The 18,715-nt window shown below is 41.4% G+C and overlaps 1 protein-coding gene across 1 annotated transcript in view; it reads right to left on the minus strand.

The window, feature by feature from the left end:
* Nucleotides 1–4,612: 4,612 nt before the first annotated feature.
* stxbp1a (syntaxin binding protein 1a) overlaps nucleotides 4,613–18,715 on the minus strand; it is a 30,412-nt gene continuing 16,309 nt past the window's right edge. Inside the window, exons 5-19 of the mRNA XM_005725589.2 lie at nucleotides 18,056–18,134; nucleotides 17,296–17,399; nucleotides 14,503–14,651; nucleotides 14,316–14,400; nucleotides 13,701–13,831; nucleotides 13,501–13,608; nucleotides 13,348–13,408; nucleotides 13,138–13,203; nucleotides 12,978–13,058; nucleotides 12,698–12,836; nucleotides 11,449–11,558; nucleotides 9,513–9,614; nucleotides 8,596–8,681; nucleotides 6,426–6,580; nucleotides 4,613–5,457 (exon numbers count right to left, since the gene is read on the minus strand). Coding sequence (XP_005725646.1) covers nucleotides 5,348–5,457; nucleotides 6,426–6,580; nucleotides 8,596–8,681; nucleotides 9,513–9,614; nucleotides 11,449–11,558; nucleotides 12,698–12,836; nucleotides 12,978–13,058; nucleotides 13,138–13,203; nucleotides 13,348–13,408; nucleotides 13,501–13,608; nucleotides 13,701–13,831; nucleotides 14,316–14,400; nucleotides 14,503–14,651; nucleotides 17,296–17,399; nucleotides 18,056–18,134 — 1,566 coding nt within the window. The 3' untranslated portion in view covers nucleotides 4,613–5,347. The remainder of the gene's footprint in view (nucleotides 5,458–6,425; nucleotides 6,581–8,595; nucleotides 8,682–9,512; nucleotides 9,615–11,448; nucleotides 11,559–12,697; nucleotides 12,837–12,977; nucleotides 13,059–13,137; nucleotides 13,204–13,347; nucleotides 13,409–13,500; nucleotides 13,609–13,700; nucleotides 13,832–14,315; nucleotides 14,401–14,502; nucleotides 14,652–17,295; nucleotides 17,400–18,055; nucleotides 18,135–18,715) is intronic.

Here is an 18,715-nt window from a genome sequence, read left to right on the forward strand (position 1 = left end):
ACATTACATTGAACTGGACATGGACAAACTTTCAAATACTTCAGTATATGGACAAGTAATCCCTGTAATCTATCCTGGGATGTAGCAGATGTTAATTGGATGGTATTTCCAAATACAGTCACAGAAACAAGCTAATTTTGTTTAGCTTTCTAAAAGTACAAAACAGTGGAATTTGAGGCCAGTATGAAGCTGAATTTTCATTGTGGAGCCAGAGCTACAAAATAGAAGCTGTAATATTATATCACTGACACTGGATGTCTTGTATTGATGACTGCTCCAAAGGCTAATGCTAGGCTAATGTGGCTAAATTAGCTTTCTCAACAATTGTATTGTGTGTATCTAGGCAGGCACTTATCCTACCGATAGATCCCCAAAATTGTACTGGAGTAACACAGTGTGTCCATCAAAGTATGAATTTTGTTTTAAGAATCAGAAATTTAATTTGTAATATGTTTAAGAGATGAACTGAGGAGCTGCAAATAGTACCAGTATAAGATACAAAGATTTGTTTTTTTAAACTGTTAGTAACATAAAACTGTTTCTGCATAGTTCCAAAATAAAGTGGGAATGAGCACAATAGGTCCCCTTTAGTTTCTGGAATTTTTGTGACCTTGTGCAGGAGTATGTAATGCACTACTCTACTCTACTCTAATACACTCTCACTCCACAAGCATACAGTCAGATACCGAGTTATTAGGCTGTGTTATAAATCACATGCAGCTGAACACAATGGGAGCACACAGGTCAGAGATGGCGCCACACAACTACTATGACTAAGTTAGCTTAGCAGCAGGTGGGCTAGTTGAAAACCTGCAACACCAAATCTGTATTGAGGTTTTGCAGACACGTGACCGCGAACCACACAACGTTAACTTGTCTGCCATTTTGGATGTGTGACAATCAAGGTGACAATGTAGGAGTAAGTGAGAAATGTCACACAGGCCTAGCCACCAGTTTGCAGCTATCTGGCAACCGAAAAAAAGGAGTATTTCTCATCTGGTTCCGAGTGCTTGCTGGAGGTTAATGGCAGACATTGGGAAAATGATTGCTAAAGACTCAATCAAACAGGCCAACAACATGGGTGAGTAATCCCTGGGTAACCACCTACTAGCGGAAAAATGTGTATTCCCTAGCTAGTTACTAGCCTATTGCTACAGTTGTAGTTTGAATGGAAGCTAGCTACTACTCTTCTAGCTGTAGCAAAACTGTGACAAGTGTGATGCAAGAACAGCTTTTACTTTGAAGTGTAAATGTGAACCTTCTTCTGGCTTCCTTGTACTTTGTCAAAATGATCTGCCGCTAAGCTAGTAGTTAATGAGTATTTCCAGCCAAACTTGAAAAACTAAAGGTGACTGTGGGAACCTGCTAGCAAACAAAGTTTTTGTTGCAGCATTGTCTTTGCAACCAATTTCACCCAGCAAGCACCAGCAACCTCGAGAAACCATTGCCATCCAGTTGGTGGAATATGCATTTTCCCCTATCAGTCCATGACTGTATCACATCCAGTATGATAGACAACTCTCAAGCAATGTGTGCATGACATCATGTGACAAACCCCAATATGCACAATCATGAAAATGTGCAACCTTTATTAAAAGGGCATGCAGACAGCGGAAAAGGTTATAAGTATTTCAAGAAGTCAAGTCATGAAATCCAAAACCAGTGAGCTGACTCCGCTGTCTAACTTAGATTTGAATGGAAATGTGAAAATCAGTAATTCTAATGGCTCAAGGATGGACAGCTGAAGACACATTTCAGACATTGTGAAACTTGAAAGGTGCAGGACTGGAGCAAAGCAAACATTTACTTGTGTCTTAATTCCTGAACATAAGGAGGGTAAACATTTGATTTGATTTACTCCAGACACCAACAGTTTTTGACCTATATTGGTTTGTTTCTGTTGCAAAGCTGCATGTTTCTTCCAGTTTGGCTTGATTAGCTGCTTTACCTCTAACACGTTAACCTGATCCGACGTGGGGGCACGTGAAATGGAAGCAGTTAAAGGCAAAAAAAATTGAACAAAATCCCCCAAATAAACAGAAGAGAAAGAGGCAAGTCCATTTCATATTGGGTTAAGGTGATGCGGTGGTTGCAGGAATCAGAGATCGTAAGTGGGGGTTCAAGGGGGTGAGTGGGTTAAAGTTGGGGTCAGGCTAGAATGTCGAATTGGCTTCGCCTGCTTCTCTGCTGTTCCCAAAACACACAGCTTGGTGGGCCATTTTTAGCCCCAGAAACAACACTGTGATGTTACGCTCCAACACCAAAAAATACTGGCATATAATAGCACAGTAAAACAAAAAGACTTGTTTTAGGAAGTAATGGCCATTTTTGCTCAGGAAGCTTTGAATGCAGCAGCATGTGGGGAGGGAGGCTTCATACCGCTTATGGTGAGAGCTGTGAGAGCTTACTGAGAAAACCTTAAAAAAGCTTGGTTTGTAAATGATATTGCTTTAGCAGATTAGTCATGAGATGGATGTTCAACATTCTAGTCTAATAAAAAACTGCATTATATATTAGCTTTTTACTAATTAATAATCATGAAATAACCAGTCAAAGATATTAATAGAAAAGCATTATGGAGCCATGTTTTTTGGTGATCACTAAGGGATGTAGTCTTTTTATTAAAAGCTCGTTAAAGCATAAAATGTTTTCTTTTTAACCCTTTGTTCAAAGCAAATCGAGCATCATCTTCTCTCAACAGCCCTGGTTTCACTTAAAAGTATAATGAAAAAGGTCACGACTCCACCCATATGAATACCAGAAGCCACACCTGGTTTAAGTTTGGTCAGTGTGCACTTCAAGGTCATCTCCTCGTGTACCTTTTGATCGCTTTCAGCAGCACTGGTCCCATTTCATATCCCATCTGAGTCCCATCTGACCAGTTGCAATTTCATTACACAAATTTAAACTGGAGGGTTAAGATACAGTTATGTGAAAGAGAAACCGTTTACCAGACTCTATGTGGTGTTGTTAGGAGCAGCTCATGATTTAGCAGCAATAACTTGAAGTAATAATTTTCTGTATGACTTCATCAGTCTCTCATATCACTGTGGAAACATTTTGGACCACTCTTTACAACATTCATGTCACAGTGCTAAAGTAAAGTCCAGGACCCCAGACAACAACCCCAAATACAAATTAGAACAAATGGGTTTGTGGTGCAGGAAGGTATTTATAGGAGTATGACTGGAAGGGGTGTGGTCCAGCTGGAAAAATTCACATAAATTACTTTCAGTTCACTCGTAAGTTCCCAAACAAATGATGGAAGTCCACTGCTAATAACACTAGCTTGGCCAGAGGTTGCAATTAGAGAATAGGCAGTGACTCCTGGGCCTGGCAGATGCACTGAATAGTGATGGCTGAGCTTGGAAGGTAGACGGGAGGAATCGTTATCTAATGTAACAAAATCGATGCCACTGGCAGCTGCCTCTGCCTTCTGATGGTTATGTCAACCAAGGCTAGGTTATCTAGTTCAATGACAATGGATCTCTTGATCAATCACAGAAGAGCCACAGTTACTGCAGATTAGATTTAATAACAACTGAAACTGACTGGAAAGAGTTTGAAGATACTGACTGAGTACCTGAGTGGACCTGCAGCTGCAAAAAAAGCCAAAATCATCACTCCTCCACCACTGTGCTTGATAATTGGAATGAGGTGGTTGTGTCAGTATGCCAAACATTGCACTGTGCATAGAGTCCGGTGAACTTTCTTTTTTCACATTACTGTATTAACACACTGGAAAATATCCCGATGCACCAAATAAAAGACAGAATGGAACTATCTCCGACCAATATCAACAGCGGAGTAGGAAATACTGTAACACTGCTCGAGGAGACCACCCTGAAGGGTAGACTCACCAAATTGAAATTAGGTATGGTATTTAATCTTTATTAAATACACCTGAGCTTTTGGCTAATTTTATGCAGCTAAACTTTTTTTTTTAAATCTTTAATTCATTGTTTGGTTCTCCACACATGTAGGTAACAGGATTTCTGTTGATTGCTGAAAAGAGCAGACTCAAAAGCAAAGACTTTAAACTCACTAATTTATCCATCAGTGTGTGTGTCCAGGTATGATGTTGTCTGAAAGGAGCTGCTTTATATATATATATCAGTTATTAATATATATGTGCTCACATAAACAAGGTGATGTGCTGAATACTAAGACAGAAGATGAGTATTTTGAAGATGTGGATAGTGCCCTATGTTAGGAGATGTTTTTTTGGGATCTCTTTCTTTTTTTAGGTGGGTTGCTAAAGCATATCAGGTGGAACAATGCTACATTCTCAGACTGTCCGCACAGAGGAGTTGTGACGGTACTACAGAAGGCAAATATTCATATGAATGCATATGAACTTATTTTTGGTTGCTTGGTTTCCTCTGTCACCCAGCTGCCCTGCTTGTCAGCAGATCTCCATCATCATGACAACATTCGCTTAAAGTCCAGCATCCTCTGTTGACAGGTCATGAGCCATGTGAGCATGTGATGGTGAGCTGAGTGGACAAAGTCAGGCGGTCAAAACAAAGAAAAAAAATACACAAGGATTAAAAAACAAAAACACACATACACAAAAAAAAACCAGAAAAGAAATGATAAAGTGTGTCTCTGAAACCCAACATCAACTCAAGGACCAATCCGGAAAGAAACCAGTAACAAAAAAAGGTGTTTGTTTGGTGTATGTAAAGGGCAAATTATAAAAATAAATCAGAGGAACTGATAAAGATGTTGGGGCAGATTAAATCTGGAGTGAGTTTTAAACAAGATCAAAGGGCCTTTGGGTGCCCATCACGGGGCGATTTAATCCACCCTGCAGAGATGATGGGAGGAGGTAGCAGGGATGGGTTCACGACCTCCTCAGGCATGGCCGCTGATCAGCACAGAGTTCAGGATACAGGAAGTGTGATACGCATGCCATCATCACATCAGCGTTGTGAGGATGTGAGCTAAGACTGCTCCAACAAATCTTAGAGTTAATTTAAGTAGTTGAAATGCTAAATGTTTATTGCACTGGATTTGTGGATAAGCTGAGAGACTTTGCGAGAATACACCTGTTTGGAGTTATGGTTTCAGTCTGAAACACATGACGGACTCGCGGTTGAGTTACTGATACATAGGGAGTCTGATGGAGCAGTCCATGCAGTGAGGAAATGTCGGGGGCATCCATCCCTGAGGAAGTGGGGAGGAGGAGGGTGGAGTTACATAAAACAGTACTGAGTGTTCAAAGAAGAAGGAACAAGGAAGAAAGCCCTTGTGCTGTGAAGGTTCAGAAAGGGCTTCTTTGCACGGCTGCCTTTACTTTTTTCTGTGTGATTTCTCTCTCCCTCCCTCCCAATCTGTCTCTGCCTCACTCGGCTGAGGGCTCAGGGTCCTCAAAGGACACCCTAGTGGACTCTCGGAAGTCGGGATGCTGCAGGTCCTTTAAGAATTTGGTGGGGGTGAGCATGTGGGTGGCACCTGTGGAGGAACAGAAGTGGCTTCACCACTCGTCTCACAGCACATGCCATGCCCCCGCCCTTCCTTCACTCGCTCTCTCCAGAAAACAAAAGGATCAAAAAACAAGCAACCTGTCATACAGAGCACACACACACACACACACACACACACACACACACACACACACACACACACACCAAGTAGCACAAACACAAATAAACTGGGAACACAGACACAGAGAAAGACATGGCGTGGCTGCAATTTAAAGACAACAGTTGTTTTTAAAGACAACAGCAGAAGCAGAGCACAACAAAAGACACTTTTAGTTAACATAACAATATAACACAGACTGGCTGGCAAAGCTTCAGGACATCAAATAAACAGTACACAGGAACATGACACAAAGGGGCTACTTTAACACAAAATGCTGCACACAATAATCTACCTGCTATCTGTAATTGCATCCTGCAAAAAAAGCTGCTGCAGTGTAAACCTGTCGATGGGAAATTTCTGTGACAGCAATGTGTGACGTGGGATGTATGTCGCCCTGTATGTGTGTGATGAAATGAGGTCTGCTGCGTTTATAAAACTTGAGCCTATATTTCTAAATTTCCATTTTGTTTCCACAGGCTGAAAAAAGTAAAAATACTGAAATGAAGCCCAAAATATGAAACCGCATTTAATGTTTCAGAAAACTACGTTTATTAGTCTATTCCAGTCAGATTTCCCTCTATACTCCAGACTTTGTTTCTCCGCCTGCCCATCTTTAATGTTTTTTAGCCACGTCCCAGGTCACAAGTCATCTGTGCCCATCAAAGACCACACACTGAATCTTCAGCCTCTCTTTAATCTGAATTAGGACGCAGCTTTTCCCACCTCTCGTGAAAACATGCCCACTCAGAGTCACACCCACTTTGTTTTCAAGGCGATGGATGTGTCTCTAACTTCCCACCCCAGCAGCCTACACTACCCTCTGCAACACTACTCACCAATGATGGCTTCCCACTTCCCATTGGCCTGTGTGACCTCATAGGCGCAGCGCATTTCGCTGAAAGACACGCCGCCGATAATGAATACCATGACACGTGGCCCAGTGCGGTACTCTCCGGGTGTCTTGTTCTTGTGCCAGTGGCCGTACCGAGCACTGCCGGAAAACAACAACACAACAATGAAAGTACAGTATTAATACATTCTTTTGTTACTTTATTTTTGTGAAAATGTACAAAAAGAGAAAAAAAAAGACAAGAAATTATTCACACAGCAAAAGGACAAGGCCATCAGTCACTTTGAAGTATTATCCCATAGTAAAGATAACAACAGAAAGCATAACTGAGTGGATCCCATCCTTATGCAAAGGGGGAGCAGTTCATTTTTGTCCACCATGTTTATTTAATCCTGCTCCTTTCTTTTTTAATACTCAGAAGGTCTTCATGAGTCTAATCCATAGATATAGCTCTCCAGGAAGCAGGGGAATCCAAAGTTTCATCCACAGACTGGTAGTTTATCCATTTTCCCCAGTACTTTTCAAACCTTACACTCACAAGTGTCAGAGAAAAAGGTCAACTGTTCCATTTCACAGATTTCATGAACTATTTTTATCCTCTCAGGGGTTGTTGAAGATTCTTTATTTAACCACGTCTTAGTTACTGCTTTCTTACTTGCACTTAATCATATGAACAAGTATCTGTCTTGTTTTTTGAGGTCAAGTGGAACATTCTGCTAATAAATAATACAAATATGTCTTTATCTCTGCTACCACATCAAACTAGTAAGAAAAAATCCCAGAAAATATGAACACGATCTGCACATATATTACCACACATTCGCCAACACTGCTCATTTTCAGGTATTTTACTCCATTTTATTCTTTTGGACAAAAAAACTTGGTGTGCTCTTCATGTCTTTATCCAGACCTCTTCTGATAGCTCTATGTTTGCTCCTTTCTCCCAGCTTGATTTAACACACATTGGACGAGACTTCTCTTCAATTATAAGATTAGGTAAATCCTAGATATTAGCTTTCTGGAAATATTATTTTCATTTACATCAAAAATGAATTTAATACTGTCCTTCCTCCCCTGTGGGCTTAATGTTTACAGAAAGTATTTGTATTTCAAATCAGGATAGGTAAATACTTCTGCTGTGAGGGAGGTGAAGTATAAGAAGTTATTCATAGTTAAAGAAAAGATAAGCGCTGGACTTTTACAATGTAGGACCAGAAAAGTTCTGGTAGTATTACTAGCATTAGTTAGGGTTGATTTGGATAAGCAGGAGTTGGTGGCCTGTAATTCAGCGTTAGGAGAGTGTTAGGAATGTGTTCACATGTTGGTGCCATAATCTACACGCCTCTGGCGGCCGTAAATAAACGCTGATTAGTGCATCCGATAGCTCAGCAACTATTTGGCATAATTTAACTCGAAGACATTCGAAGGATGGCTGAAGGGCAAAGGACCACAGTACCGTTTTGCCCTCCAGTGTCCCACTCGCTCTCCACCTCGTGCAATACAGTGAAATTTTAGAGATTTTCCACAGCAGGCAGGAACCTAACCAGACTAAGAAGAACACCGTGAGAGGATAATATTACTAGCTAGAATAAGAAAAACAAGAGTTGAGGTTTTAGAGCGAAGGAAGGGAATGAGCTGCAGACAAGTGGCTCGGTTTGTACCTGCATCACATCACACATAGGCAATTTATGTTCAGAGCAAAAACCAAATAAGCAAGATGAAGTAAAATTTCACCTGCAAATACTTTCTGAACGTAACAGCTGTTATCTGATAGTACCCACAACAAGGTACTTGATGCTGGGTGTGTGTGCAGCTGTGGGGGAGGGACAGTAAAAGAGGCAAGAGAGCATGCAGGATAAGCAGCATCCACACAGACTGGACCAGAGTATAAGGAGGTATTGCTGAATTTATACCATTTTCTACAAATCCAAGGCAGTGAAATAACATAATCAGGAAGTAACTGCAAGAAATGGTTGTTTCTCCATATTAAGGTAAAGCAGCAGCAGCAGCACATCCCTGTTCTTGTTTCTTGTCAGTCCCATCAGACTCATCTTCTGATACAACACCTCCATTTCTCTCTTCATAATTTGAAAATGCTACAACCATGAAATGAGATGCTATGTTGTTTGAAAATACATTTGTGTGTTTGTATGTACCTGACTGCAGTGGTGCTGAAGGAGGCAGAGGAGCGGGTAGAGATGTAAGGATAGTGCTTGGTGTCCAGTTTATCGTCAATAGCATCCTGCAAGAGAACAAAAAAGAACAAAAATAAAACATATCCTTGTTAGCAATATTGTCTCTGTCTCTCACACGTACATGTACACACTTGAAATAGGCAAATTCACATCTCTTAGCAACTTCCACTGCAGAATTAGCTTCGCACAAATAAAGGGGCTTAATATATTCAGGGGTGCACATAAGTGGTCCGCAGGTGTGTCAAAATAAAAGCCGCGCACCAGATAAGAAGTTGCAATGCGCGGTTGCGTACATAAGATTTTCTGGAGGAGGACAGACATTTGTTTAGAACTCTTAAAGATGTCGAAGAAGCTCCTTTAAGCAATTACTTTGGTGTTCCTCCACCTCCACAGAAATGTCAGAAGGAGTCCGAACCGCAAAAGAAGCGCGTACTCTCGGAAAAGTGGTTCCAGGAGGTGAGCTGGGTTCAAACAAATGATGAACGCACAGAGATGTGGTGCAGAATATGCCGTGAAAATCCCACTCGAGTGGACAAAAACAGTGCCGTTTATATGTACGCAAACGCGCATTGCAACTTCTTATCTGGTGCGCGTCTTTTATTTTGACAGCGAACGCGCACCTGCGGACCACTTATGTGCACCCCTGAATATAGTAGATGACAACTAGGTGTTTGACTGAGACTGTTGTGGATGTATGAGAAGTGAAAAGTATGTAACAGCTACTTTTTAATACATAATTTAGTAATGACTGCATCTATAGTTGAGATGTTTTTGAAACTAAAATACTAAGACACTTCAATGCATCTGCCAGACAGCAGGTTATATAAAGCTCTTTAGTTTTCTTAACACATAATAAAATAAAATGCCTAGAAACACACCTCCATGATGTCCTTGATCAGTGGTGTCCAGCGGGACAGCTGATAGGTCTGCTCGCTCACACGCTCCTTCCTGTCGACCTTTTTCCCTCTGCGGAGGGTGGACTGAGAAAAGAAAGAATAGATGAGGAAGTGGAAATAAAAGACGCTTTCCTTGAGCACTCATTAAAAACAGCACAAACTGATCTGCTAGACGTTAGATAACGAAAGCTTAATGTCCTGATGCTACATGCTAGTCATCTTTCACTTTCTCTCAGAGCTGATGTGAACAGATCTCCAAATGCGTTCATAGATTCAGAGTAACGAATAGGTAACTAGTAGCTTTATTCTTGGATTGTATTAGAGTAGCTTTGCATGAGTCACAGGTCAGAATAATCTGCACTTATCTTAAAATGTCTACATTTAAAGACAGCTTTCATCTGATTGGCTACCCCCACAGAAACAGAGCTTAAATAGCAGGTTGGTGAGGCTTCTGTGCTCACAACCAAAACTTTGTGCTTGAGCTGACCATATTAGGAATATCTGCTCTCATCTGCTGAACAGCCAGAGGTGGAAGAACTGTATGAAACTGAGTGTTTAAAGCAGTCTGAAGCCTCAGCTATGAGCGATTCCTTGTACATATGTCGATCTCATTAAAACTTTAGCTACGTTTATTATGAGCATTCACACTTTAGGTAGCATTTATCTGACATAAAGTAGTGACAGCATTATAGCCCCTTTAAGCAATAAGCCAACACATGCAGCAGCAGCAGACTAACCAGGCTATTCCAGACAACCTTCTCCCGAGCCACACTTTCCAGTTCCTCCTAGGGGATCTCAAGACATTCAGAGGACAAACAAGATATATATTTTTCCAGTGTGTTCTGGGTCTGTCAGTTGAGCGTGCCCACCAAACCTCCACAGGGAGACGCCCAGGAGGCATCCTAACCAGGCCCAAACCACCTCAACCAGTTTCTTGGAACACACATGTGGCACAGAGCACAGCCTCTGCTCCACAATCCCTCCTGAGGTCTGAGCTTCTCAGCTGGGCTTATCTCAGTCACCCAGTGGAGGAAACTCAATCCACAATCTTACTCTTTCAATCATTACCCATACTTCATGACCACAGCTGAGGGTTGGATCTCTCAACACAGCAGGTCACTGCAAGCCCCATTACTGCTGACACAGCACCAACTCACATTCCAGCTTCCCGTCATTCCTGCATAAAAGCCCATGATACTTGAATTCCCTTCCTGGAGGTAGCCCCCCACTCCCAAACGACTGACGACACCTTGAGAGCTCCTCCATGAAAATCAAAAACAGGTTTGAAGATAAGGAGCAACCCTGATGTTGTCAAACACCTATTGAAAAGTGTACCGCCTGAAGCCCCATCAAACAGTGCTGCAGTACAGTGGAAATAACCTGGATTCAAAACGTGACAACATAAGAAATTGCATTTGAGATGTCCCCAAAATGTGTCACGCTGTGATTTCTGTGTTGGTTAAGGGTCAGTGATACAGACACAATGATACACAATCACCCACCAGTTATATAAGTAACCAAATTAACAATTTAATGTAAATAAAGAAAAGCCTAAATACAATATTTTCACAATTCTTTGTTAGCCTGCTTTATTTCACCCAACATCTATGAAGTGTGAAGTAGTTTGACTTCCAGCATCTTAGGCTTTTTTGTCCAAGGGTCAGACTGTCCAAAGGAAAAACATCACACAGTTTGTGCTTTAAAGTGAAACGACACAGACAGCTTCTCTGATGGGAAGACTTGTGCTGTGACAGATTACATAATATAAGCAAATTTCCATTACATTCTATTGGCGTTAATATTAAAAGGCAAAAACTACAATACAATTACTTAAAAATTAATTTAAGGAAAGTATTCAAACTTTAGTTTATAAGGAATTAGGAAAGGATGAGTAAGCTGATAATAAGGAGACACTCACATCTGTGATGATGGGGACGCCCAGGTGACCCATGTTGGTGATGATCTCACTGTCCTCGGGGGGAATCTGAGCATGCTGGATCAGCTTGTTGAGGTTCTCCTCCGTAATGCCTAAGCACACAAATATACACAAAATATTAACAAGATTTGTAAAACAAAGATTGTTTGTTTTGATATCACCAAGTTCCTGCACATTGCTTCAGTAAAACAACCCATAACATTGTTGCATTCATTTTTCTTTTGTATTTTAAATGTTAAATGACAATTAAAAATATTTAATAACGCCACATTTTCATGGCCCACTCACTCACATTAAATAACACACAAGAATGAGCGTACTCTACTTCCCTTAGGCTACGTTCACACTGCAGGCGAAAGCGCATCAAATCCGATTTTTTTGGCCCTATGCGACCCATATCTGATCATGGTATGACAGTGTGAACGGCACAAATCCAATATTTTCAAATCCGATCCGGGTCACTTTCATATGTGTTACTGAATCAGATACATATCTGATGTTTTAGAAAGCGACTGCTGTTTGAACGGTCAAGTCGCATTAAATCCGTCTTTTACGCCACTGACACAAGACAGACGCCAATTATCAGTGTCGGAGAAGCGCCCGAGAAGACATCGCGAACGCTTCCTGGCCATCCGGTGAAACTGCTGGGGAAAAACGTTGGAGAAACGTGAATATTTTATTTGTACTGCATAATCTGCAGATTCTGACAGAAATCTGCAACTATCCTTTGAAGCACCGCTCCTCTCTGAAACAGCAAAAAGGATCATTATTAGGTTATTTACATTATTATGTAAATAACAAAATAACTTAAAGCAAAAATTGGGAAACATGAAGTCCGAAGTCTTTATATTAAGGGCCATCAGTCAAACAATATTGTTTGCTTTGTGTCTAAACAGAGCGCGTTGTGTGTGACCTCTTCTTTTGCGCATGCGGGCTGCTTTGAGCGTTCACACTAGAGCGCGTTTGCTGTCACATTTTATTTGTAGTGTGAACGAGCAGACAAAAAAATTGGATTTGATCAAAAAATTGGAATTGAGCATTAAGACCTGCAGTGTGAACGTAGCCTTAGATTCAAAATTCAAACATCAGCTAAAGCAACGGCAATTTCTACAGATGTATAAAAATGTTTAAGGCAATAATAATAACACTAACTTGTATAAACAGTTTACTAGAAAGTAAATAAATATTTCTGTCTTATTTTCATGTGATTTATATTCAGTCTGTCGCTTACCGTTCTTAAGGAAAATGTAAAGCAGGATGATGCGGATCTTGTCATATGTGCTGACATTGGCATCCAGCAGTATGGGCACAATGGCCCTCATGGGATCTTTGATCTTCTCTCCCTCAGCATCTGTGCCCATAGCCAGATCCTGCAACAGAAAACCTCTCGTTTACGTCTTACTTTAAAACCCCGATCGCTGCACTGTGCTCTTTGTCCTCGCCTCTGCTACTTCCACCTCCTATTCCCTCTGGTTTTCTCTCCTCGTCCCCTCTTTCTGCTTCCGTCTCACCTGTTCCACACGGCAAAGTTTGTCCACTGTTCCCTGGTAATGTTTCATGCAATCCTCAGCCAGCTGCAGGTGAGTGGAGTACTGAAAAAGACAAAACAGGTCAGCGTATACACACGCACACACAAAGAAAGGCATGCACAGACTCAAAAAACACACAAACCTTGCTGAGCTCCTTCTGGTACTGAGGCATCTTCTTCAGCATCTGGGAGAGATCCCTCATCGTGGTCTGTTGAAACAAAAACAACACTAAGTTACACGATTAATGTCCAATAAAGCGGCGATGACATAAACCACAGGACACCCCTAATGTTTTCACAAAACTTTACATTCATACTCATAGCATCACCTCCCTCCACAGAGTCGGCTTTACCTTCTCTCCGGTGTTCATCCTCTTGCTGGAAGAAAAGTCTTTCAGCTGGCGTGTCACTTCCCTAGTGACAAGAAGACAGTAACATATGAGAATTATTTAATTTGATATCAAAAGCCTGAGTGGAAAATAAAGAACAGAATGAAAAGTACTCACTGGGACACCTCGGCTATGTGTTTGTGTCTCAGGCTCACCCACAGGTCATCGTCTTCATGCAGAAGGACCTCTTTCTCACGTGAGTCTCCGATGCCGCTGGTCTCATATCTGGAGAAGAATCAACCAAACAGCAATGGCCAAATTGACAATAAAAGCAAATGATGCTCAAGTAAAATTTAAACAGCAGCGTTTGCTCATACTTGTAGACGTCATTTTCAATGGGCAGCAGGTCGTAGCCCATAGCCTGAAAGGTGAGCTCGTGCAGGACAGGTGAGACGGGGTCAAATCCCCGATCCAGAATGATCAGCTGTGAGCGAGCCTTATCCGGACCCTACAGAGGGAGACGCACAACAATTAGATAATCATGCATCCGGTCTCGTGTAGAATTCAGCCGTGCAACTGCAACTGCATGCATGATTATTTTGCATTACACACAAGTTTTGTGTGTAAACCTTTATATTCAGCCATGTGTTTTAAAAGCTTCTTTGTCCATTAATTTAAAAAGATTATTCTTTTTGATACAGCTTGTATTATTGTATTATTCAATAACAAAAACTCTACACATGAAGGTTTTAGTTCTACTTTTAAATCTTTCAGATTTTCAGAATGCACTTCTTAAAGGAGTAAAGCCTGGAGAGGATATTTTAGTGCAGTGGTTTCACTGATTACAGCAAACGGAGATCAAGTTAAGCTGTAACCTGATCTCATGGACAGCCCTGATACAGGTTAAAACAACGAGAATATGATGTGCTAAGTGAAAACAATAATAAGCAGGATATTTAAAGTGACAACATTTTGATTTCTCGTGAGCTCACCTCTCCCATGGTGGGGTCATCAGCCTTGTATGCATCAAGTTTGTCCTGAACCAGCTGGGCCAGGGTGGCGTTGTCCTTGTACTCCCTGTCAGACACGGGGAAGCGGGAGGGAAGATAAATAAAGGAAAACAAAGCATGACAGATGTAAAGACATTTTACGTTTTACAGCCGCCCCCTGTTTGCTCACCCTCGGTATCTGACAGCAGGATACTCTTTCAGGGTGGCACAGAGCGTCGCCAGCTGCTCGGCCAGCCTCTCCATCACTGGGTTCTTCAGCTGGGTCTTATGAGGGCTGTAGAAACTGTGAAAGGCATCTGGATTGTCCAGAGAATACACCTGCACACACAAATACAAGGAAATGTCGTTTTTTTTCTTCAGCTAACTGTGCTGACATGAGTGTTTCTAGCTTCTTGAACTAATTTGTCTGATATACTTTTTCCTAATGTGCATAAGAAGATTTTTTTTCCCTTCACTCCTAAGTGTGTCTTTGCTTCCCTCTCGGGCGTCTCTCCCTCACAGTAATGATGTGTGCAAGAGAGAGAGAGCAGCGAGGAAAAGCACAGCTGTGTTTCTTCATGCTAAGCTTCTCCAGAAACAACTTCCTTGAGAAGCATTAAACTGAACTGCATTTCCAAGACAGAGAGGGAGAAAGGACCCTTTTAACATCTGCGTGTGTGTTAATGCGTTTCAGCTGTTACACAAATCGACTGTTTGATCTCAGTTATCGCTTTCATGTTTTCTCCCTCTCTTTTTTCAGTCTCTACCATTTCATCCCCCTGCACTTTAATGTGTTCTCGACTCGATCTTCACCACATCATCCTACACCCTCTCTTTTGTCTTTTACTGTTCCATTATTTCACCTCCTCCCTCTGTCTCTTTTCGTTTCTATCCTCTTCCTCCTCTCTTTTCTCCTCTCCTGCATCACTACCACTCCCTTCTCCCAACCCATCTGTCCACAGTCACATGACCACACTCCTGCGCTGCAGAAGGGCCCCTGCCTCAGAACGGCCACCATTGGCTGCAGCCCACTGTGTGGATGTGAATCGCCCAATTGGGCAAGTCTGTGGGCGGGACTATGAGGCAGCATTTTTGCCTGAAGCAGAAAACCACTGACTCTGAATTAATCATAGTAGACAAGAGGGAAGCAAAGCATTGTGGGCCAAGAAGCATCTTTAGATTGTGAGAGCAAAGGACAGACAGAAAGAGAGAGATGCAGTAAATAGAGGGGTGGTTGCTGGAGGGAAAAATGGGGTAAAATGGTTGGAGAAAAGGATGGAGTAAATGCAAATGAGAGGGAAAAAGCAAAGATAAGAACGTGCACCTGACTTTAAAAAAAGAATCTAGAAAACAGAGAGAGGCAGAGAAGACGACAAGATGGAGGCAAAGGGTGGGGAAGCAGGTGGGAGGGAGAGAAATCAGTGTGATAAATGTGAGTCTTTCTGGAACAGTCTGGCAGTAAACAGCGAGTCTGGTGAGTCAGCAGCTTTGTGCCGAGTCTCCACCTGAGTGCGTTTCTCTGTCCTCTCGCTCTGCCTCTCTTTAGCCATCCTTGACTCTTCCGACCAATAACCTCGCTGTTACTATTCCTGTCCACATCCTTTGCAGCATTTCTCTCCTCCCACCTGTCTTAATCGATCTCTGCAGCTGCTCTTGCTCAAGCTTTCCATCTCTGGATCTTTCTCCCTCTCCTTCTCTCTCTCTGTTGTCACTAACAGACAATAAAACTCAGCTGGGTTTCAGTCATTGTGTAGGAAAGTGTGCTGTGAAATAGCACAAGAAGGCATTACTGGCACAAATCTTGATCTAAATTGATCGTTTATAAAGCCATGCATGTGCATGATTTCTTATATTATAACCTTAGTCACTGCAGATTTCAGTCCCTTTTGAAAAGCCTGATTTCTAGTCCTACACGTAGGTGTTAATGGATGCAGAGTCCCAGAACCATCTCTATAAATGGTAAACAAAAAGATTCATTAGCTATGTTGGACCAAAACCACTGGCTCTGGCGTTTTAGGCAATAGTTAAGGACAATAATGCATATTTATGGACTTTGAGTGGAAGTTTTTGTTCTGCACAGTTCTAAGAGTTTGAAAATGCAGATGTGCTTTAAAAAGCTAAACTGCAATTAGACAGCAGGATTGGGGATTTCTTTTCTTTTGCCCATCACATGGACTTTGTTACCCGAACTGCATGCTCAGGTGTGGCTGGTCAGACTGCATGTTAAGTCTGACTTCATTAACCATTTTCATGTCAAAAATGCTCTTTTAAGTCCCAAAGGCATACAAGCACAGAAGATACAAGAAACCATACAAACTGCTTCACGTCCAATAAACTGATGAGTTGACTGTTCTCCCGGGTGTTACAATAAAGCTTAACATCCAGGCATCCATTATAGTATCTTAAGATAATATTTTGATGATGATGCCATCAACATTTTTAGGGTTAGTGAAGCTACATGATATATCGTAATCTGCTACCTCATGGTTAGAACTATGGATAGGTTCATTTAAACACATTAGCATAGAGAAGATGTCGGAAGAGGGTTCTTAAAAGACCATTCAGGGACAAGCACAGAGAAATGCTGTCATATTGCCCCAAGAAGTAACCAGAAATGGACAAAGCTTCAGCCAAGTGAACGTCTGAGATGATCACATCGCAACGCGAGGTCAGTCATCAATATCTTGCTGCAACGTTTGAATTACTTGCTATGAAAAGCTCCTGATGAGCTGTCTGTATCCTTCAGCAGCAGAGAATGATGTCTTAATAGTTATTGATGCGATTGTGTCTATTCAAGACAAGAGGCTCCTCCAATGCAGGACACAGTTGAAGTTGAAATCAGGGTCATCATCATTTAACAAGTGGGCACAACTTTAATACTGATTATACGTATTGGTATGCAGAATCTTTTTGTAGAGATTAAACATGCTTTTCTGCATTTCATTGTGCACCATCACCATGCAGGGCTGCACAGTATGTTTACCTGAGACTCGTAGGGCAAGAAGGCGATGTTGATCTCCGTCAGAGTCTTGACGACTTTGGAAGCCCGGCTCTTCACCAGCTCATTAAAGAGAGGATCGGGGCATGCTGGAAAATATCACATGATGCTTAGTTTCAGTCACATTCACAGACAAATACACTTAAACACCAGAGTTTGAATCGACCTATGATGTCTCTAAAAGATCATCTTTGACTAAACTTCTTCATATTACTTTGACAGAGTGCTTCAATGGAAGCTCGTCCTTCATTTAACATGATGCAGCTTTAGATTCTTCCACTATAAAGACACCTCTAAGGCCAAGGTGACTCTGTTAAAGGGAAACTGCAACATCGTAGCCACTCAGTCTCTTATTATGAAGCTGTAACCCCCTGTAATAGTGCAGGGATAAAGCATATTTAAAGAAAAATAACTACTTTTGTATAGTTCTACTTAATTTGTCTACAAAACACTTTAAATTAGGGGAATATTTGATTATTAGTACAAAAAGATCCTCTCTTACTTGACCTAATAAAACCAGTTCACATGTGTTTCAAAACAAGAAGACAATAGGTGACTATAAGAACTTTGAGGAAACTGTGGGATTAGACGTTGTAACAACATCAATGAGAGCATTCGTTTTCGTATCTAGGAAAGAAAAAATTACAACAATTAAAAAACCCTCAACATCCAAAACAGTCTTGTTTAGCAGCATCAACACTATATCAAATAGAAGGTTGTCTGTAAAGTCCTTGTGTGTACTCACAGTCAGTGAAGAAAACATGGGCTGCCTTGTATTTAGATGAATGAGGGTCTTTGAAGTCTGCAATGACGGTGTGGACAGACTGAAGAGAGAGAAACAGGTTAAATGTGTTGCGATGAAAGTTCTGTATTTTAATCTTCAAGATAAGGTGAAGCAAGGATAATCCTTACAATATGTGCATTTTGTAATGTGAGCTTCTCTGATCAATATTTTGGTAGCTAGTCAAGCGGCAAGTAGAGGTTAGTGCGTGTCAGTCTTTCCCTTTCAAACCATGAGCTGCGTTTACATTCTCCAGCGTCCCAGAGTCCGCACTGGCCTGGCCTTCCTGCCTTGGAGAACCCTACCACATGTTACATTTTGAATATTCACTTTCATTTTCCCAAACCATTTGTTAATTTGTGAAGTTATTTTAGTGTAAAAGTATAAGATTGAAATTCATGAATCTAAGGAGCGTGGAAAGAAAAGCGACTGGACTTTTTTATGTTTCTTGAAGACGTTTCAGCTCTCATCCGAGAAGCTTCCTCACTTCTAAGAGAAATGAATGATTTTTTTTTCTCCAAGAAAAATTCATCCATCTATCGCTGCTAAAGTATGCTGATTCTGATTCCAATTATCCCAGTCCGGGTTGCAGGGGCAGCAGTCTGCGCCAAGATGCCTACATCT

This window comes from Pundamilia nyererei, unplaced genomic scaffold (assembly GCF_000239375.1).
Source record: "Pundamilia nyererei isolate P.nyererei 1_Seehausen unplaced genomic scaffold, PunNye1.0 scaffold00016, whole genome shotgun sequence".
Lineage (NCBI taxonomy): Eukaryota > Metazoa > Chordata > Actinopteri > Cichliformes > Cichlidae > Pundamilia > Pundamilia nyererei.